Source organism: Apus apus, chromosome 3 (assembly GCF_020740795.1).
Source record: "Apus apus isolate bApuApu2 chromosome 3, bApuApu2.pri.cur, whole genome shotgun sequence".
NCBI lineage: Eukaryota > Metazoa > Chordata > Aves > Apodiformes > Apodidae > Apus > Apus apus.
The window spans coordinates 15,204,616-15,220,198 of record NC_067284.1 but is presented as its reverse complement, the minus strand read 5'-3'; the positions used below and the strand labels follow the sequence as shown (position 1 = coordinate 15,220,198).

The 15,583-nt window shown below is 39.3% G+C and overlaps 1 protein-coding gene across 1 annotated transcript in view; it reads right to left on the bottom strand.

Annotated features, from left to right (window-relative positions):
* Window positions 1–15,583, bottom strand: part of ELOVL4 (ELOVL fatty acid elongase 4) — a 38,677-nt gene that overhangs the window by 9,190 nt on the left and 13,904 nt on the right. Inside the window, exons 2-3 of the mRNA XM_051616001.1 lie at window positions 9,571–9,758; window positions 6,184–6,264 (exon numbers count right to left, since the gene is read on the bottom strand). Coding sequence (XP_051471961.1) covers window positions 6,184–6,264; window positions 9,571–9,758 — 269 coding nt within the window. The remainder of the gene's footprint in view (window positions 1–6,183; window positions 6,265–9,570; window positions 9,759–15,583) is intronic.

The following is a 15,583-nucleotide window of genomic DNA, read 5'->3' as shown; positions in this document are numbered from 1 at the left end:
TCCATTTCTCCAAGCTAATGGGAAAGGAACACATCTCTCTTCAGAGGGTCTGTCACAGCAGCAACTGGACTGGTGAACAGTTAGGAGAGATTTCAGCAGAAGCAAAAAGCAGCACGGGAGCAGAACAGTGCTGCAGATCTGCATTGCAGACTCTGCAGTTTCCCAAAGGGACTGCACAACTTTCAGTTGCCAAATTGCAGCCTTCTATGCATCCATTGATGAATACTCATTTCATTCTCTGGATGTGATTTAGCCTACTTCAGGTTTCAGGAAGAAGATGTATATTTTGTCAATTTTATATTAAAAAAAGATCGGTCGAAGTTGGCATGAGGCTTAATGAGAGAAAAGTGACACCTCACAGATCCTGGAGTTCCCAGACACAAAGGCAAGCTGCAAGAACCATCAACACATATATACATGTTGCTCAATACCCAGTATAGTTCTGCTTCTGGGACAGGTAATCAGGTGTTATAATAACACCCACATCAAGGCTTTGTCTCACACCCATGAGTTAGCGTAACAGTCCAGCATCTTTTACAGTTCTTTGCTAAAGCTGCATCTATTAAATAAATTAAGATCAGCATATTCTCATCTCATGAGTTAATAATAAACATTTTGGATCATATCCATAAAATGACAAGCCAGCACAACAATACTAAAGCTCTTTAGAGATTCTCTCCCTTCTGAGAGACTTCTAAAGAATCAACAGGGCAGTTAGAAGCAAACTGCCATAAAATCTCTTAGAAAGCCAAAGCGCATTTTGTTAAAGAAACACTGGAACACTAAGCCAAATAGCCAAGAAGCAAAGAGCCATTTTACTATACAACATAGACCTGAAATGGAGAAAAATCCAACAAAATCCCTTATGTTTTACACCCAAGATGCCACAGTCTCATTGCATGCTCTTAGATGAGTCATTTAATACTTCTCATTCCTCTTCTTTTGAATTCCACCTGCCTTGCACAAAAACCAGTTACAGTCTGTGGATCAACATCAGCTGAACTTTTGATCGAAATGCTTCCCATCACTTAAGAACAAAAATAGCATCCATTTCTTTGCAGGATCATGCCTGCTGATTTTTGCATTCCTGTAGATTTCTGACAGCTCTTTTGCTCTCTTCCTACCATCAAATTTTACTATTATTTATATTCTCAAACCTGATAGGTGTTGTGCACCCATGATCTACTTCAATGGTCTCAGTGACCTATGTAGATGTTTTGATCATTATAGACGCAGAAGAAAAGGAAACAGTTGTTATTTGTCCAAGGCAGACACAGGGAGAGGGCAGAAATAAAGCAGAACAATACTCTGCTACATAATCTATGTCAGGGGCAGATGGCTACTTATAAACTTCTTTTGCAAGACATCAGAAGTTAGGACCTAACCTGTAGCCTTTCTTTGGACACAGCATGAAATTGATTCAGCTCAAAAGAAAATACATTAAAAAGGCATTAATTCCTGAAATTAATAATACTAGTCACAACCATAACTCTTCTAACAATTTTCAATTTTTTTACGAGCCAATCCATGTCTGTTACAACACCAGATGGCACAGGAAGATTACACTACAGCCTAGGATTAAGGGGGTCAACAAGAGGTTCAATCCCATGACCTCTGCCTGCTGCAGGGCTTTTGAACAGAGGACTCTTAACATGGGACTCTGTTCCTGCACCCTCCTTCCTCATTTTGGGTTGGAAAAAGTTATCCCTTAAGGGGTTTGAAGGGAGAGGTACTTCTTAGAAGGTAACAGTAACATGAAAAATTAAAGTGGCTTTTAAGGAGAACTCTTTTCCCTGCTTCACCTATAGAACTTTGTTTACAGGACTATGAAGTCAATTTTGTTAACTCAAACTCCCTCTTCAATGAGGCTAAAGTAAATAATTATTACATTTATTTCATAAAAGGAATATATTCAAACTCTAGATATAAACACAAACAATTTAGATTACAATTACAATAAAGCTGAGCTATGGTTGTCTTCTTTATCATGACAGCACACTTAAAGCCAGGAACTAAGTAATTCCCAGAGCCTCAATTCCCAGTTCTCAGCTCTTCAGAAATTATAATAAAATAGATGAACCTTGAGCTGGGAAACAAGGACACACAAATGTCAGCAGAAGGGGAAAGTGACTACTCACTGACACTCGTATGCTTTAACTTAGTGTCAGGAAAATGTTCTCTCCAAATACTGGAGCTTCTAAAGGAGTACTACAAAGCACAGATTTAACACCCTGGCCCTTTTGACTCATAAGCTATAACCCAAAAAGTTCTTCCAAGGTGCAGCTTCAGCTCCTTTAAAATCCCTTCTTGGGGATTTCTTCCCTTTTTTCTTTCTTGTTTACTCCAAACATTTTATTTTTTTATAGAACCCATTACAGAACACAATTCCTTAACTTCCTGCCAGCAATCTGTAAGGTGGCTACCTACTACACCCAGAATATACGCACTTTAGAAAGGAGCTAATTTCTGCAAATACGTCTGCAACTGTAGAATATAATTTCCACTCTTGCTTTCTCCAGCCACCCTTGCCTGACATTGTAGAACAACAGCCAGGGGAGCCTGGATGAGACTGAAAAGTGGAGGGAGGTTCAAAACAGTAAGCAGGAGAACCAATTTCCTCATACCATGTGTTAACTACCTACAGAATTAATTGTCAGTGGAAGTCAGAAGCTTGGTAAAGGTGAAGAAAACATACAGACAAGTTAATAGAAAAAATATTCCCTTAAAAACTGGCAAAACAAAGAGGCTATGTCTGACTTAAGAGGTCTGTGAGCTACAGATCACTGTGCTAGACTATACAGGGCAAGTGTCACTACATGCCCTTAACTGTTCCCTTGAAATCACCATTGGCTCACTGTATTGACACACGATGTGGGTTGGAGAGGAGAGGGAAGACGTTCTCTGGCACTAGCTCTCTACCAGCTCTCTGTGCTCCTTTGAGGAAAAAAGGATGGTTTCTTGGCCCCTCATTTTGAGCAACAGCTTTGATCAAAAGGGGCCACTATATAGCAAAAAAATAGTGGCCCATTCCAGAAAAGATATAAACAGAGGTCTCACACCAGGGCTTCTATGCTGCCATTCAGACACCACATGCAATTAGTTTCACATTTCTCAATATTTGCTCCAGCTTTCTTAGCCCCACAATAAAGTCATATACGAAGCTGCTCCTTTCTAGAGCATGTTCAGTATGCTTTCTGGGCTTGGTGTCATTTTCATCTGGGTTAGTCCCAATCTCCTTTCACCTGACTAATACAAACTGGCTTATTCTTTTACAACTAAGGTTACTGCATTGCAATTAATTCTACTGTTGCAGTACAGTACTGCTCTTCAAAGAAGACCAGTGCCAACAGACACTAGACACTAGGTATCTAGAAGTATTAAGAGGATGTGCTACAATGTTTATCAATTCTAAACACAAAACTGCAAAAAGCTCATATTTATGTTTCAACATTGCTTTTTTTCAGGTGTATACTATGAAAAAATTATGGAAAAAGAAATCTTGAGGAAGTTTGGGGGTATTTTTGTCCTACAGTGTCAAAAACCAACAAAATACCTTCCAAATGCAGAGCATGATACACTCTAAAGTGGGACAGAAATGTATCCCAGACTCCTTGGTAAGATAAAGTAGGCTTGTAGAAATTACAGCTTTCTACTTGCAACTTGCCTGAATAGAGATTTTATTCAAAAGAACTACTACATAATTATCAAGATCAGGGTCTTGACTGATAACATACTATACAATTGCTGCAACAGCTAAAGATAACTCAGTTTTCCCTGCTTCCTCAACTCTCTCAGTTGCAAACTGAACACATTGCAACTTAGAACTCTACTTCTAAAGATCATGCAAATTCACAAGTTTCAAAAAAGCTTAAAAAGTCAGGAAAACCAAAGAGTAGGTATTGCTAGAGCAACCTTTCTTTTCTGGACAAATCATATGCAATAAATACATTGGTCATTTTGCCTTTATTTTATGGTACAATGCTTTGTTTGTCACAATGAACACAACAGAATCATGGAATCATGGAATTGTCAGAGTTGGAAGGGACCTCTAGAGATCATCCAGTCCAACCTCTCTGCTAAAGCAGGATCCCCTAGAGCACATTACTCAGGACTGCAACCAGGTGGATCTTGAGTATCTCCAGAGGAGATTCCACAACCTTTCTGGGCAGCCTGTTCCAGTGCTCTGTCACCCTCATCATAAAGAAGTTTTTCCTCATATTTAAATGGAAATTCCCATGTTCCAGCTTGTGTCCGTTGCCCCTTGTCCTGTCACTGGGAACTATGAAGATGGACTGAAAACAGTCAATCCAAGAGAAGGACTTAGGGGTGATGGTGGCCGAGAAGCTTAACATGAGCCAGCAATGTGTGCTTGCAGCCCAGAAAGCCAACCATATCCTGACCTGCATCAAAAGAACTGTGGCCAGGAGGTCAAGGGAGGTGATTCTCCCCCTGTACTCTGCTCCCCGAGACCCCACCGGGAGCACTGCATCCAATTCTGGAGTCCACAACATAAGAAGAACATGGAGCTCCTGAGGAGAGAGCACAGGAGGGCCACAAAGATGATCCAAGGGCTGGAGTACCTCTCCTATGAAGACAGGTTGAGAGAGTTGGGGAAGAGCAGGCTCCAGGGAGACCTTATAGTGGCCTTCCAGTATCCGAAGAGGCTACAGGAAAGCTGGGGAGGGACTTTTTACAAGGGCATATAGCGAGAGGACAAGAGGTAACAGATCAAAACAGGAGGAGGGAAGATTTAGGTTAGACATTACAAGGAAATTCTTTAGTGTGAGGATGGTGAGACACTGGCACAGGTTGCCCAGGGAAGTTGTGGAAGCCCCACCCCTGGAAATGTTCAAGGCCAGGTTGGATGGGGCTTCGAGCAACCAGGTCTAGTGGGAGGTGTCCCCACCCATGCAGGTGGGTTGGAACTAGATGATCTTTAATGTCCCTTACAAACCTAGCCATTCTATGATTCTTTAGAGTAGGTCTGACTCCTCCACAGGCTCTCACAAACAAATGCACCTGAAAGTGTGGCTGTGAAACTGAATTTTAGCATACTAAAATGTCATTACTACTTGTACTTAGCTAATATCAAATTCTTTCAATGTGTACCATCGCAGTCCTCAATGTCATCCAGCTGAGTAGAAAGACATTTGTTTGGCTTATCTACTGAAGAAAAACCCACCAAGCATTTTTTATACTTGGCTAGATTTTGGTTTTTAACAAAATTATGAACAGAAAATTTTAGTCACTAAAATAGTGAGTGTATATTATTGGCAAAGGTTAAAGATAGGTGGCTACCATAAGATAAATACAAATCTACACACAGAGTTGTTCTGCAACATCAGCCATTATACACAAGGTGTATAACTCAAACCTATCCTCACTACCACCCCTCTCATATGCACAAGCTTTTGAGTAATACTGCCCATGAACAGCCACCCTGAAGACAGAAATTTTTCAAAACATGTTGTAAGTATTAAACGTATTTAGACTGTAACACACTTTCACCTACAGATTAGAACATGTTCCTGAAAATGTAATGAAACTTCCAAGAACAGCTGAAAGATAGTCTGCTGGAAGGTTTAGTGCCTGAGCTAATCAACAGTATTACAGAAATTACACGCATCTGCACTTTGATTTTAATTTGAATGCTTTCCAAAGAAACACACATTTGAAATCTAGGCCTCACATTTACTGATAATACATTTGCCAGAAACCAGAATGACCTCACAAAGCCAAACCCGGGTGAAGGAGACAAAAAGCTGCCTCACCAGCATGAGTGAAGCACAACCACAATATATGCTGACAAATCTTAACTTGCTTTGATCTAGACACTACAGCTTTACTGTGGTCACCCTGGTATGAACTTCAGCAAGGTCTAGGAACCAAAATTATCTGTACAAAGTTTATCCTGGATTGTACAACCACAGATGAAGCCAAGGATGGTATCTTTAAGACAACCCTTACTTGCAGCAGTCAGATGAAAGTTAATGCATACACACTGATATACTTTGATGAAACCTGCTATGTGCAATGTCATCAAACCTGAAGTGGTCTGTGAGAATGTAACAGGATACAGTCATGGCTGACTATGGAAACACTATTTTCAGACAAGACTTAAACCATCATGTAATGCTATGTATTACATACATTCATATACATATACAGAAAATAAATACTCACCCTAACTTCATAAACATTATCTGAATAATCCACAGTCTGGCAGACATAGCTGTACCCTCGAGCTCTTGATGACAAGAACAGCTGAAAATATTGAAGTCACACATGAGGGGAAAGATGCTACATAAAACACATTCATAACAATTATCAGCAAATTTCTTGCTACATCAAACTTACCTGAACAAAAGCACTTAGAATATCCTTACCAGTTCTGACAATACTATTGAAGAAAACCAACATTTAGTTCTAACACACAGTTGTCTTTTTTTCTTGTAAATTAAAAATTATTCATTTTTCACTCCTTGTATCTGCCCAGATACTTGGAGTCTTGTACAAATTACTAAGAACTCCAGTATGACCCTAAGCTATTCAAACATTAATATTCCCTCTGACAGCTCTAGTTTCAGAGATAGAAAATACTAAATTGATTTCACTATGAATGACAGAAATTATATTCCCATGATGGATTCAAGAGAACTCTCTCCAAGAGACAGGGATTAGATAATTTGGATCTATTATTCTTACAACAGTACACCCATCAAAATCCAATGCTGAGCACTCATAAAACAAATTGAGATAAACTGGATGAAGAAAAGTTCTCCAATTTGTGCCATCAGAAATGGCGTAAAGCACATGAAGTACTCCTGTAGGGCCACTCCAAATAAAGCACATTGCAATAATCCAAACAGGAGAAGATAAACTTGACATTTCAGCAAGTTCCCACTGGAAAGAAGAACACCTGCTTAGAGCTGTACAAATTTCAAGTAATACTTCTGATGCTGATGTTCATAAACATTATGATCCAGGACTGTTTAAAGCTGGGCAATCCCACCCTGTTAAGAGTCTCAAGATAGCAGTGGAGCAGATATAGCCTGCAAATTGCTAGCTGCAAGAGCAGGGTGGTACAAAAAGGTGTCCATAACAAACACAGGTAGCCACTGATTATTCTTAACCCTAATCTGACTTCAATCCTACTTAGACTGAACTCAAGTTTATTTTGTTATCTCATCTAGTACACAGCACTAGGAGTGCTGTCACATGCAGAGACAAGAGTTATCCAGATATAACAAACATACAAAACCTGGTGAAAACCTGGACTTAGTTGCTGTACATGTCTGCCAAAGTAGGGAAGTGAAAGAACTGTCCACAGCAATTAAAAAAACCCACCTGAACTACTTCTGCATAATCCTTTGATGTTAATGGTCTTTTCCAACCAAAATGATTCTATGATTCTATGATCCAAGTCCATTTACAATCTGCTGTAACACCACTACTCTCCAGTGTGGTCCCAGACACACATGGGCACACTTTATAACATCAGAGAAGAGCAGGGAACAGTTTAGTTTGCATTGTCACAGAAACTAACCAAGTACCATGACCTACTGGGTAATTTGATCAAGGTTCACTTGGCCACAGGCAGTAAACTGGCTTCACCAGACTGCTTCAGAGGAGAATAAGAAATGCAAGATTCTGTGTTAAAATAGGGGCTACACATCTAGGACTTCTGCATGTTCTAAGCAAAATTTGCTCCTCATTTGAATCTGAATTTGAGTCCAACAAATTTGAGTCTTGGACCAGACAAGCTAACAGTGCTTTATGGACTTACATTTTAACCTAATTTATCACAGATGAAAAATGCAGCTTGCCATCAGGATGATTATTTAAATAACATTTAAAGACATTTCACATTCAAATTCTGTTCTCAGTAATACCTGAAAACTTCTCAGTCATTCACAAAATGGAAGCTGTGTATCATTTTACTCATAACAATGACAATACTCATGTGAGTTACAACAGTGGCACACTTCATAGATTGAAGCAGAAGCTGCCTGGTTAAATGCAACAGTTGAAAGTTGAGCATCTTCCTCAGACCAGCCTCAGAGGTCCAGAAAGGGCACTACCTGCAAACGTTGTATCCATAGCCTTAATATCCACTGAATAACAACCTACGATTGAAATACCAGGAAACTAAAACCTGTGTCTAAACTGAGGAGCTTTCAGCCTATCAGCAAAAACCACAGTCCCATTCATTCTTCTGTTAATTCAGTGATTTGGAAATGCCATACAAACCCCTGTTATCCTATAAGCAATACAGGCTTGAAAATTGGTTGACCACAAATTTGGTATAATTCAGTTTATGGATAGAACAAATAAATTTAAAACAGTAAGTGAAAAAGACAGACACAGCAAAAACACTGCAAAATTAATTTAAGAATTTCAGTCTTAACCTGCCAAGATGATTGGATTTCATCCATTCCTACAACTATCCTTGCGTGTCAGCATTAAGTTCTGTGGAACCTGTAGTATTTTATTACTTAGTTGAATAGTGCAAGCAAACAATTTAGACAAAATTATGACTGAAGGCTGATGGCTAAACTTTTACTGAACCACATCTTAAAACAAGGCTGAAATCAGTTAATGTTTTTATTATAGAAGCCGTGGGAAAGGGTCAATATGCAGATCACAATCAGATATGCCACGCTTTCCTGGCAAAACTACAGAACAGGCCAGCCAGGAGGAGTTCTGCAATGCTGTAATTTTAGCTGCTCTGTTTATTTGCTTACTCCTCAAAAGGGGTTTTGCAATTTTGTCATCTGAGATCTTCAAGGAAGACAACCCTCAATCAACATGAGCAAAGTCACAGCAGCATAAACCATTCCTTACCTACAGCTGTATTCTGGAGAGCTATCCTTGTATAATGATTACCAAACTGTTAAATAATCCCATTTAGCTACTGCTAAAGAGCTGATCCACTGCATTGTTATTAGTAATTTCCTCTGTACAGAAAATCTAACAAAGAAGAAATGAAGCAACACTGAAATTTCTTAAAATTAACACACTCAGAACTTTGCAAACAAAATACTAGAAGACTGTATTATTTTCTTTTTAAAAAAAAGATAGTTAATTTTTATTCTTATTCTAAAAGATAACTTACAAACAAGATACTGTTCCTCACTACAGACAATGGATATCTGAATTTCCAAAATGATAAACCTATTAAGGCACTAAACAGCTCAATTTCTAACAAGATACTTTAGGACTTATAACAAGACACAATTCAGGATTATTAAAAGGAAAAATCAGTTACAACTGTTAAACCTCTACAGATTTTAGTGAATCTGTCCAGTACTTACACTAACAAATCTAAGAAGCACACAAAATAGCTAGTACACACATTCTCTCTCCAGACTCATTTAGTACATTTATTCTCAAATGGAATGTACCTAGCTATGAAAATACTCACACCAAACATAAACCTATCTTTAAAAGTCTGTGCAATACATTCACTCTCAATAGACATTGTGAATATGTAAGATTATTTTCTTTTTGCAATCTGTTGACACCCTCAGACTTAAATAGGAATCGCCTCCTGTGAGAGGGCATACACACCTCTTTGAAAATGAAGAAGTTGAGTAGAACCATTCCAAAGTTGTATACAACCAACAGGAAACGTAACTGGAAGGGCTCTCTTGTCTTCATCCATTTGGGGCCCAGCCAGACAGTGAGAAGATAAATAGTACTTATAGTCAGTGTTGGAAATGGAGACTGCATCAAGGGCCAGTCATCGACACGTTTGTCTGGGGGGAGTGAAACAAACAGAAGGAGTCAACAAGGTCTAAACAAAATATATTGATTCATTATTTTAAGCATTGTATTTGTTAGGTATTATTCTCTGTTGGAATAGCTGCATCAGATAGTAGAAGCACAATACACTCATTCTTTCTAGGAAGATTAAAGAACATAGTTTACAAAAAACATACTATATCACCTCATACAGAGATTTGTTATGACATGCAAATTCTATTGTCCAGTTCTATAATCCAAAACAACAAAGCAACAGAATCATGTGAGCCTAAACCCAACCCAGCCCATTAATCCCCCCAAAACTGATTTTGCTTATGATGAATAGTGACTGTAGTGGCAACATAATAAAATATTAAACACCACTGCAAATAAAAGACACACAAATTTAGTAAAATACTAAAATTAATAGCTTTTATTAGTTTAAAATTAGGCACTAGAAAGCCTCCAATCAATTTTATACAGGTTGTATGCTGCTAACCAAGTACTTTTTGCTATTTGATGTAGGTTAGTCTTGTATGTTTCAGACAGAATTCTAACAATGTTGCTGGAATACAGATAAAGAAAAGAGTGTAAAGGGATGGTTCTAGGTAATCTGTGCTCCCATACGGGAGATAAAGACTTTATTTGTGCTCTCCTTCAATCACTCATGGGATCCAGAGTTACACATACTCTAGAGCCCAGAATATGCTATATTAAGTTCTGGATCTCTATCAAAAAAGCACTCTTAGCCTGAGTAACCAGTGTGGCATTCAGGATGTATAGTGCTTGTCTTGAACAATCCAAGAGATAAGTGATGGACTTTGGCACTCAGGGTATCTGTTGTCTGTCTTGTGGCATCTGAGAGTTGAACAACATTTGCTGATGGACTGAAGAGATGTCTCAGCAACCCACCCAACCGTTTTGCTTCCCCTCCTGTGACGAGTACCTAAGAACTGGGGAGTTCAGTGTGGGACATGCTGAGATCAGAGACAAAGGAGTTCTACAGCTGGTGCTGGGAGCAGAATATCCAGTGATAACCAGGCCCTGATATCTCATGAAAACCACCGACTTAGAAGGACAAGACAAAGAATGCCAGTCTCAAGCCACTTCGAAACTCCACTGCAACAAACTAATCCTGTGGTGCCAGTTGTCTCAAGCTCCTCCTTTGTAATGGATGACCTCATCAATTAGTCAAACAAAGACTACATAGCCCCTGGCATCATACCTGCCCCCTGCTGTCTCTGATGAGCATGGAGAAGATAGAAGAATTTTCTCCCTTATTCATGGAGAAAAGTGGGGGTGCAGTGGGCAAGAACTGTATAAAACTCTGGGACACTATGGGTGCATTGGAAGCACTTCCCCACCAGGAACCACTTCCCCACCGACGACATCGCTGGACCGTGGTGGTAACTATGCTCTCGCTTGCTGTCCTCTGTATCTCTGCTTTCTCCCTTCTTCTCTGTCTCTGTTTTCCTCCCTGTCCTATCCGCTCTAGGGACTTTGCCATGTTACTCTAATAAAAGTTTGTTGTGCGCGTGACATCTGACCTCGTTTGTGTCTTAATTTCACCACTTGGGATCACCTTTAAACTTCTTCTCAGGCCCTGCCAGGCAACAAAGGATGCAGCTGCCGTGCGGCTCATCCCAGGAGAGGGAAGGCAGAATCCAGCCACCCCAGCCTCCCACTGCGGTGAGGAGTGTTGGAAAGCAAGGGGGTTCTGCCCCATCTCTCGTAAGACCGCACGCCAGCCCCGGTGCCTCTTTGTGCACCCAATGTTGTGTTATCTTTGTTTTGTCCCAGCAAGATCGCAAAAAATTGCCTCGTATCCGAATACCGGATCGTGACACAGTGACATCCAGGATTAGAAGATGGCTGTGCTACAGAGGAGGAAAGGGAGAGACTACAGTGACACTGTCTTACTCAGTATTTCCTTCCCCTCCATTTGAAGGCTTATCTCTAGTTACAGCAAGAGATAAAAGGTAACTATTCCATAACAATCAACACTTCAGATACTGCACATCTCTACAGTACTGACGGGGTTATTTTCCAGATGCTTAGGCCAGAGGGAGTTCAGATGGGAATCGCACCACAGGGCTCCTTGGGAATCTCAGACACAAAAAAACTGCCTTTAGTCACGTGTGGGCAAACTCACAAACAGCAACAGATTTGCCCATGGATTTACCTAGAAAACAAGTTTATTTTGGAGAACTGTTTTTCTTCATGGTAACCCAAAGACAGTGAAAAAACCCTATACCATAAATTAGTTCCTGATCCCAGGCATACCAACAGGTAAGTTAGAAAACTCTTCTTATCTACAAAAGGAAGAACTCTAATGCAGTAAGAAAAGTAGAGAACCACACTGCCATTACTCCTCCTCTGCTTCATTCTTGTTTCCTTGGTTGCCTTTAAGATCACAAATTAGAACCTCATTTTAGAAGCACATGTCATGAGACCCTCTATTTCTAATAACACATAATGTGAGCTACAGAAGGACAGTGTGCATCACACTGACTCTTCATACTTCCAGCTTATTGAGCAATACTCGACCTGCACATTGCAAATAAGATCCTAGGAGGCCTAAAAAGTGGAAAAGAAGAAAGATAAACCAGTATAGCTGCTTCCCTTAGGGCTGTTAACACCAGAAGGCAGAAGTCATCCTAATGCACAAAACCTTCAGCATGGCTGATGCTGCCAGAATGATGGGAGTCAGCCTTGAGACCACAGCCAACAAAAGAAGCTAAGGTTAAGACAGGGCAAGGAGTACAAGGGGGAGTGGCAAAAAATTCAGATAGATCAGCTGTAGAAACATAGGCAATGAAAAAGAACTGAGAGCAGAAAGATAGTTAGCTCTTACTTTTCAGCAAGTCCCTGAACAGACACTTCTGTTGCAATATAATGTACTCTCTTTAAAACCTGAGAACAATTGCTTTATAGTACAGTGTAATGCCTTGGGATGTAAAGGAACAACCACATTCTCCAGACCTCACAGAACATTACCTATTGAAACTGAACACACACTGCTGTGTAGCAATTATTACACTATCTCCCTTACCCTTCATTTCCTGCCTTTTTTTTTTGCAATCACTCTATAAATTTGCATTTTAAAATAAAACACCATTTAAAGACAAGAGAAATGGAGAATCTCATCATCCACCTGATATGAGGTAATGGACAAAGACTCATCTCTCCCAAGCAAGAAGGTGTAATTTCTTAATTAAGAGACAACTCAGGATATAGCCAATGTGTGACACGCTTTAATGAAATCTGCATCTCACTTCACTGTAGTGTGCAAAGAGTTAAGAGCAGGTGAGACAAGTGAACCAGTTGCTTTTCCAGCCTTCTTGCATTAAGCAATATAAAGAGGCAAGGATTAGAGAATCTGTCTCCAGTTTTCTAACACAGTGTTCCGTGGAATCCTGAATGCTAAAGAGACAATATGAAAAACCTGAAAAGGAAGATCTGAATTTTACCTGAGAGCTGAATGTAACCACCCAATGCTGAAAAAGAGGAAAACATGACCTATTCCAGATTTCTTTTTGTGGCAGATGACAGAGGATTCTAGAGGGAAGAATGAGGATTCACTAAAGGGTGAAAGGAAAGACAAAGGGACAACTTTTATGAAAGCCCAGCTGCAAGCAGGCTTTGCTTCATGCTTCCTCACCACTGTAAACAATCCTTTCAACTACTTTCCACAAATATTACAAATTGAAGAACTCACCTGGAGAAAAACAAGAGATATCTTTAATTGACTCAGACAACATCATAAAAGCATCTGGGCAGCTACCATTACACTTCCATACCTATATCATGGTTTCAGCCTGTTACTTTCCCTCTGCACAGGGTTTTTGGAGAGTGAGCCTCCACATCTCAGAGACAAGTCTTCAAATATTTGCAAGAAAAGCCTATCTTACTGACACTGCATAACACACTGCCCAGGGAATCTGATGGGGATTTTGGGGACCTGAACTCTCCCTCAGATGATTACACTTTGAACAAAAAATGACTGTAGGGGAAGGAATACAGTAGGCAATTCAGATCTGGAGTACATCCTGGCCAAAACAGAAGCATATTGATAGTAAAAAAGTCTATTCTAATTCCTGCTGTGCTATGAGCAATACCTTGCCTTTATTTAAAGAGGATTTAGGATACTCTGTATATGATAATTTTCTACTACCACTGTGGCATTAGAAAACATGCTACTACTCATCCCAGAACTTGCTAGATTTAGAAACTTGTTCATGATAAGATCTCACCTGGGTAATGCAAACTAATTTGTTCAGTTTTAAACCAGCTCCATGCACTGCTGCTGTTGCACAGAAGGTATTACAAAACTAATTTCATTTCAGTTTACCAGGTAAGCCTGCTTGTCTATGTTCTACACAGAAAACACAGTTACATGCAGACCCTTGCTTCAAAGTTCCTGCCAGATACCCTCCTTTAAACCAAGATAAATTCACTCTCTTAAGTCATCAGCTTAAATCACAAACCTCCCAACCTGCCCCAACAGCCTCCTCCTTCCCACTCCCCACCCCATTTTAGCAAAACTAGCATAATTTTGTGTCCTACTTACTAGCTGGTGCTGATGACTACAAATGATTTCTGCAAATTAGAGAGAACTGTGATAGCTGAAGGGGACATATGAGTGTATTAAATTCTGCAGTACTTCATATGGAATAAGTACATTATTATCTGAAAGATGAAATAAGCTTGAAATAAAAAGGGCATCTCCCTAAATTAAAAAATCCCTCCAACTGCTTTGAAGCAAAACGACCAATGCCTTTACCTGATTAGAATTGACAGAGACTGACTGAATCTTTCAGGGGATTAATGCGTTTGTCTTTCAAATCCTAAGACCCAGATTCTAATTTGATCACAAATAAAATGTCTCTTGTGATGCCACAGCCTGTAGTACAGTGCTGCCTTTTCTTTTTTTGTTTGTTTTAAGGTGGGACACGTTTTAAAACAAACATTTGCAATTGCACTCAATTGAAAAGGTGAATCCAGAGTAGAATAAGGCATCTGCTAACATGTACTTGATAGAAAATCACTGTTATGTAAGGAAAGAAAATGAAATATTTATATACACTAGGCTTCCCTGTCATTTTGGGTATACACATTTTAAATTGCAAAGACAAGAAATAGAACATATATTACTTTTATATTAAAAAACTAATTTAAATTGCCCTGAGGCACCTACCTTTGCAGGATTTAATTCTTTATGTGGGGCAATTAACAGGGAATACACTAATAAACCTCTTTGACCTCTTCCTCCAAAGCAAAAACAAGAGAAGGACCAGTGAAAAGGACTGAATATCCTCCTTTGTAACGTCTAAAGAGGACATAATTTACCTATATTGCAATATGGAAGGCAAACAAAGTTAATTCCCACAAGTGAGGCTGCATTGATGGTGATCTAAAGTTAAAAATCACAAGATACTTCTGTAAGTGCTTTTAATATGCAAATGCTAGGATTTTAGATGGTAGTGTCCTGCATGTTACTGAGCCTATGATCTATTTTTTTTTTCTTTCCTTAAGAAGGACAAACTTCAAAAATAAGCAAACGTGTAGAAGTCACTCCTACCTTCATCAGGAAAAATCCTGCAGCAGTACACTGGTGACTATCTCTGCCTTTATTTTTTGTTTTAGAGAAAGTATTATATAACTAAAATACAATACTTTTGACATTCATACTAGACTAAAAATCAACACTTAGTAAGTCTTTATTTGTACTTTTCTTATGCTACTTCAATGACATATAGCATTCTGTAGCTATAAGGTCGCTACTCACTAATTTATCTAGAGAGCCTTTCACAGTTATTAATAGCTATTGATACTATTC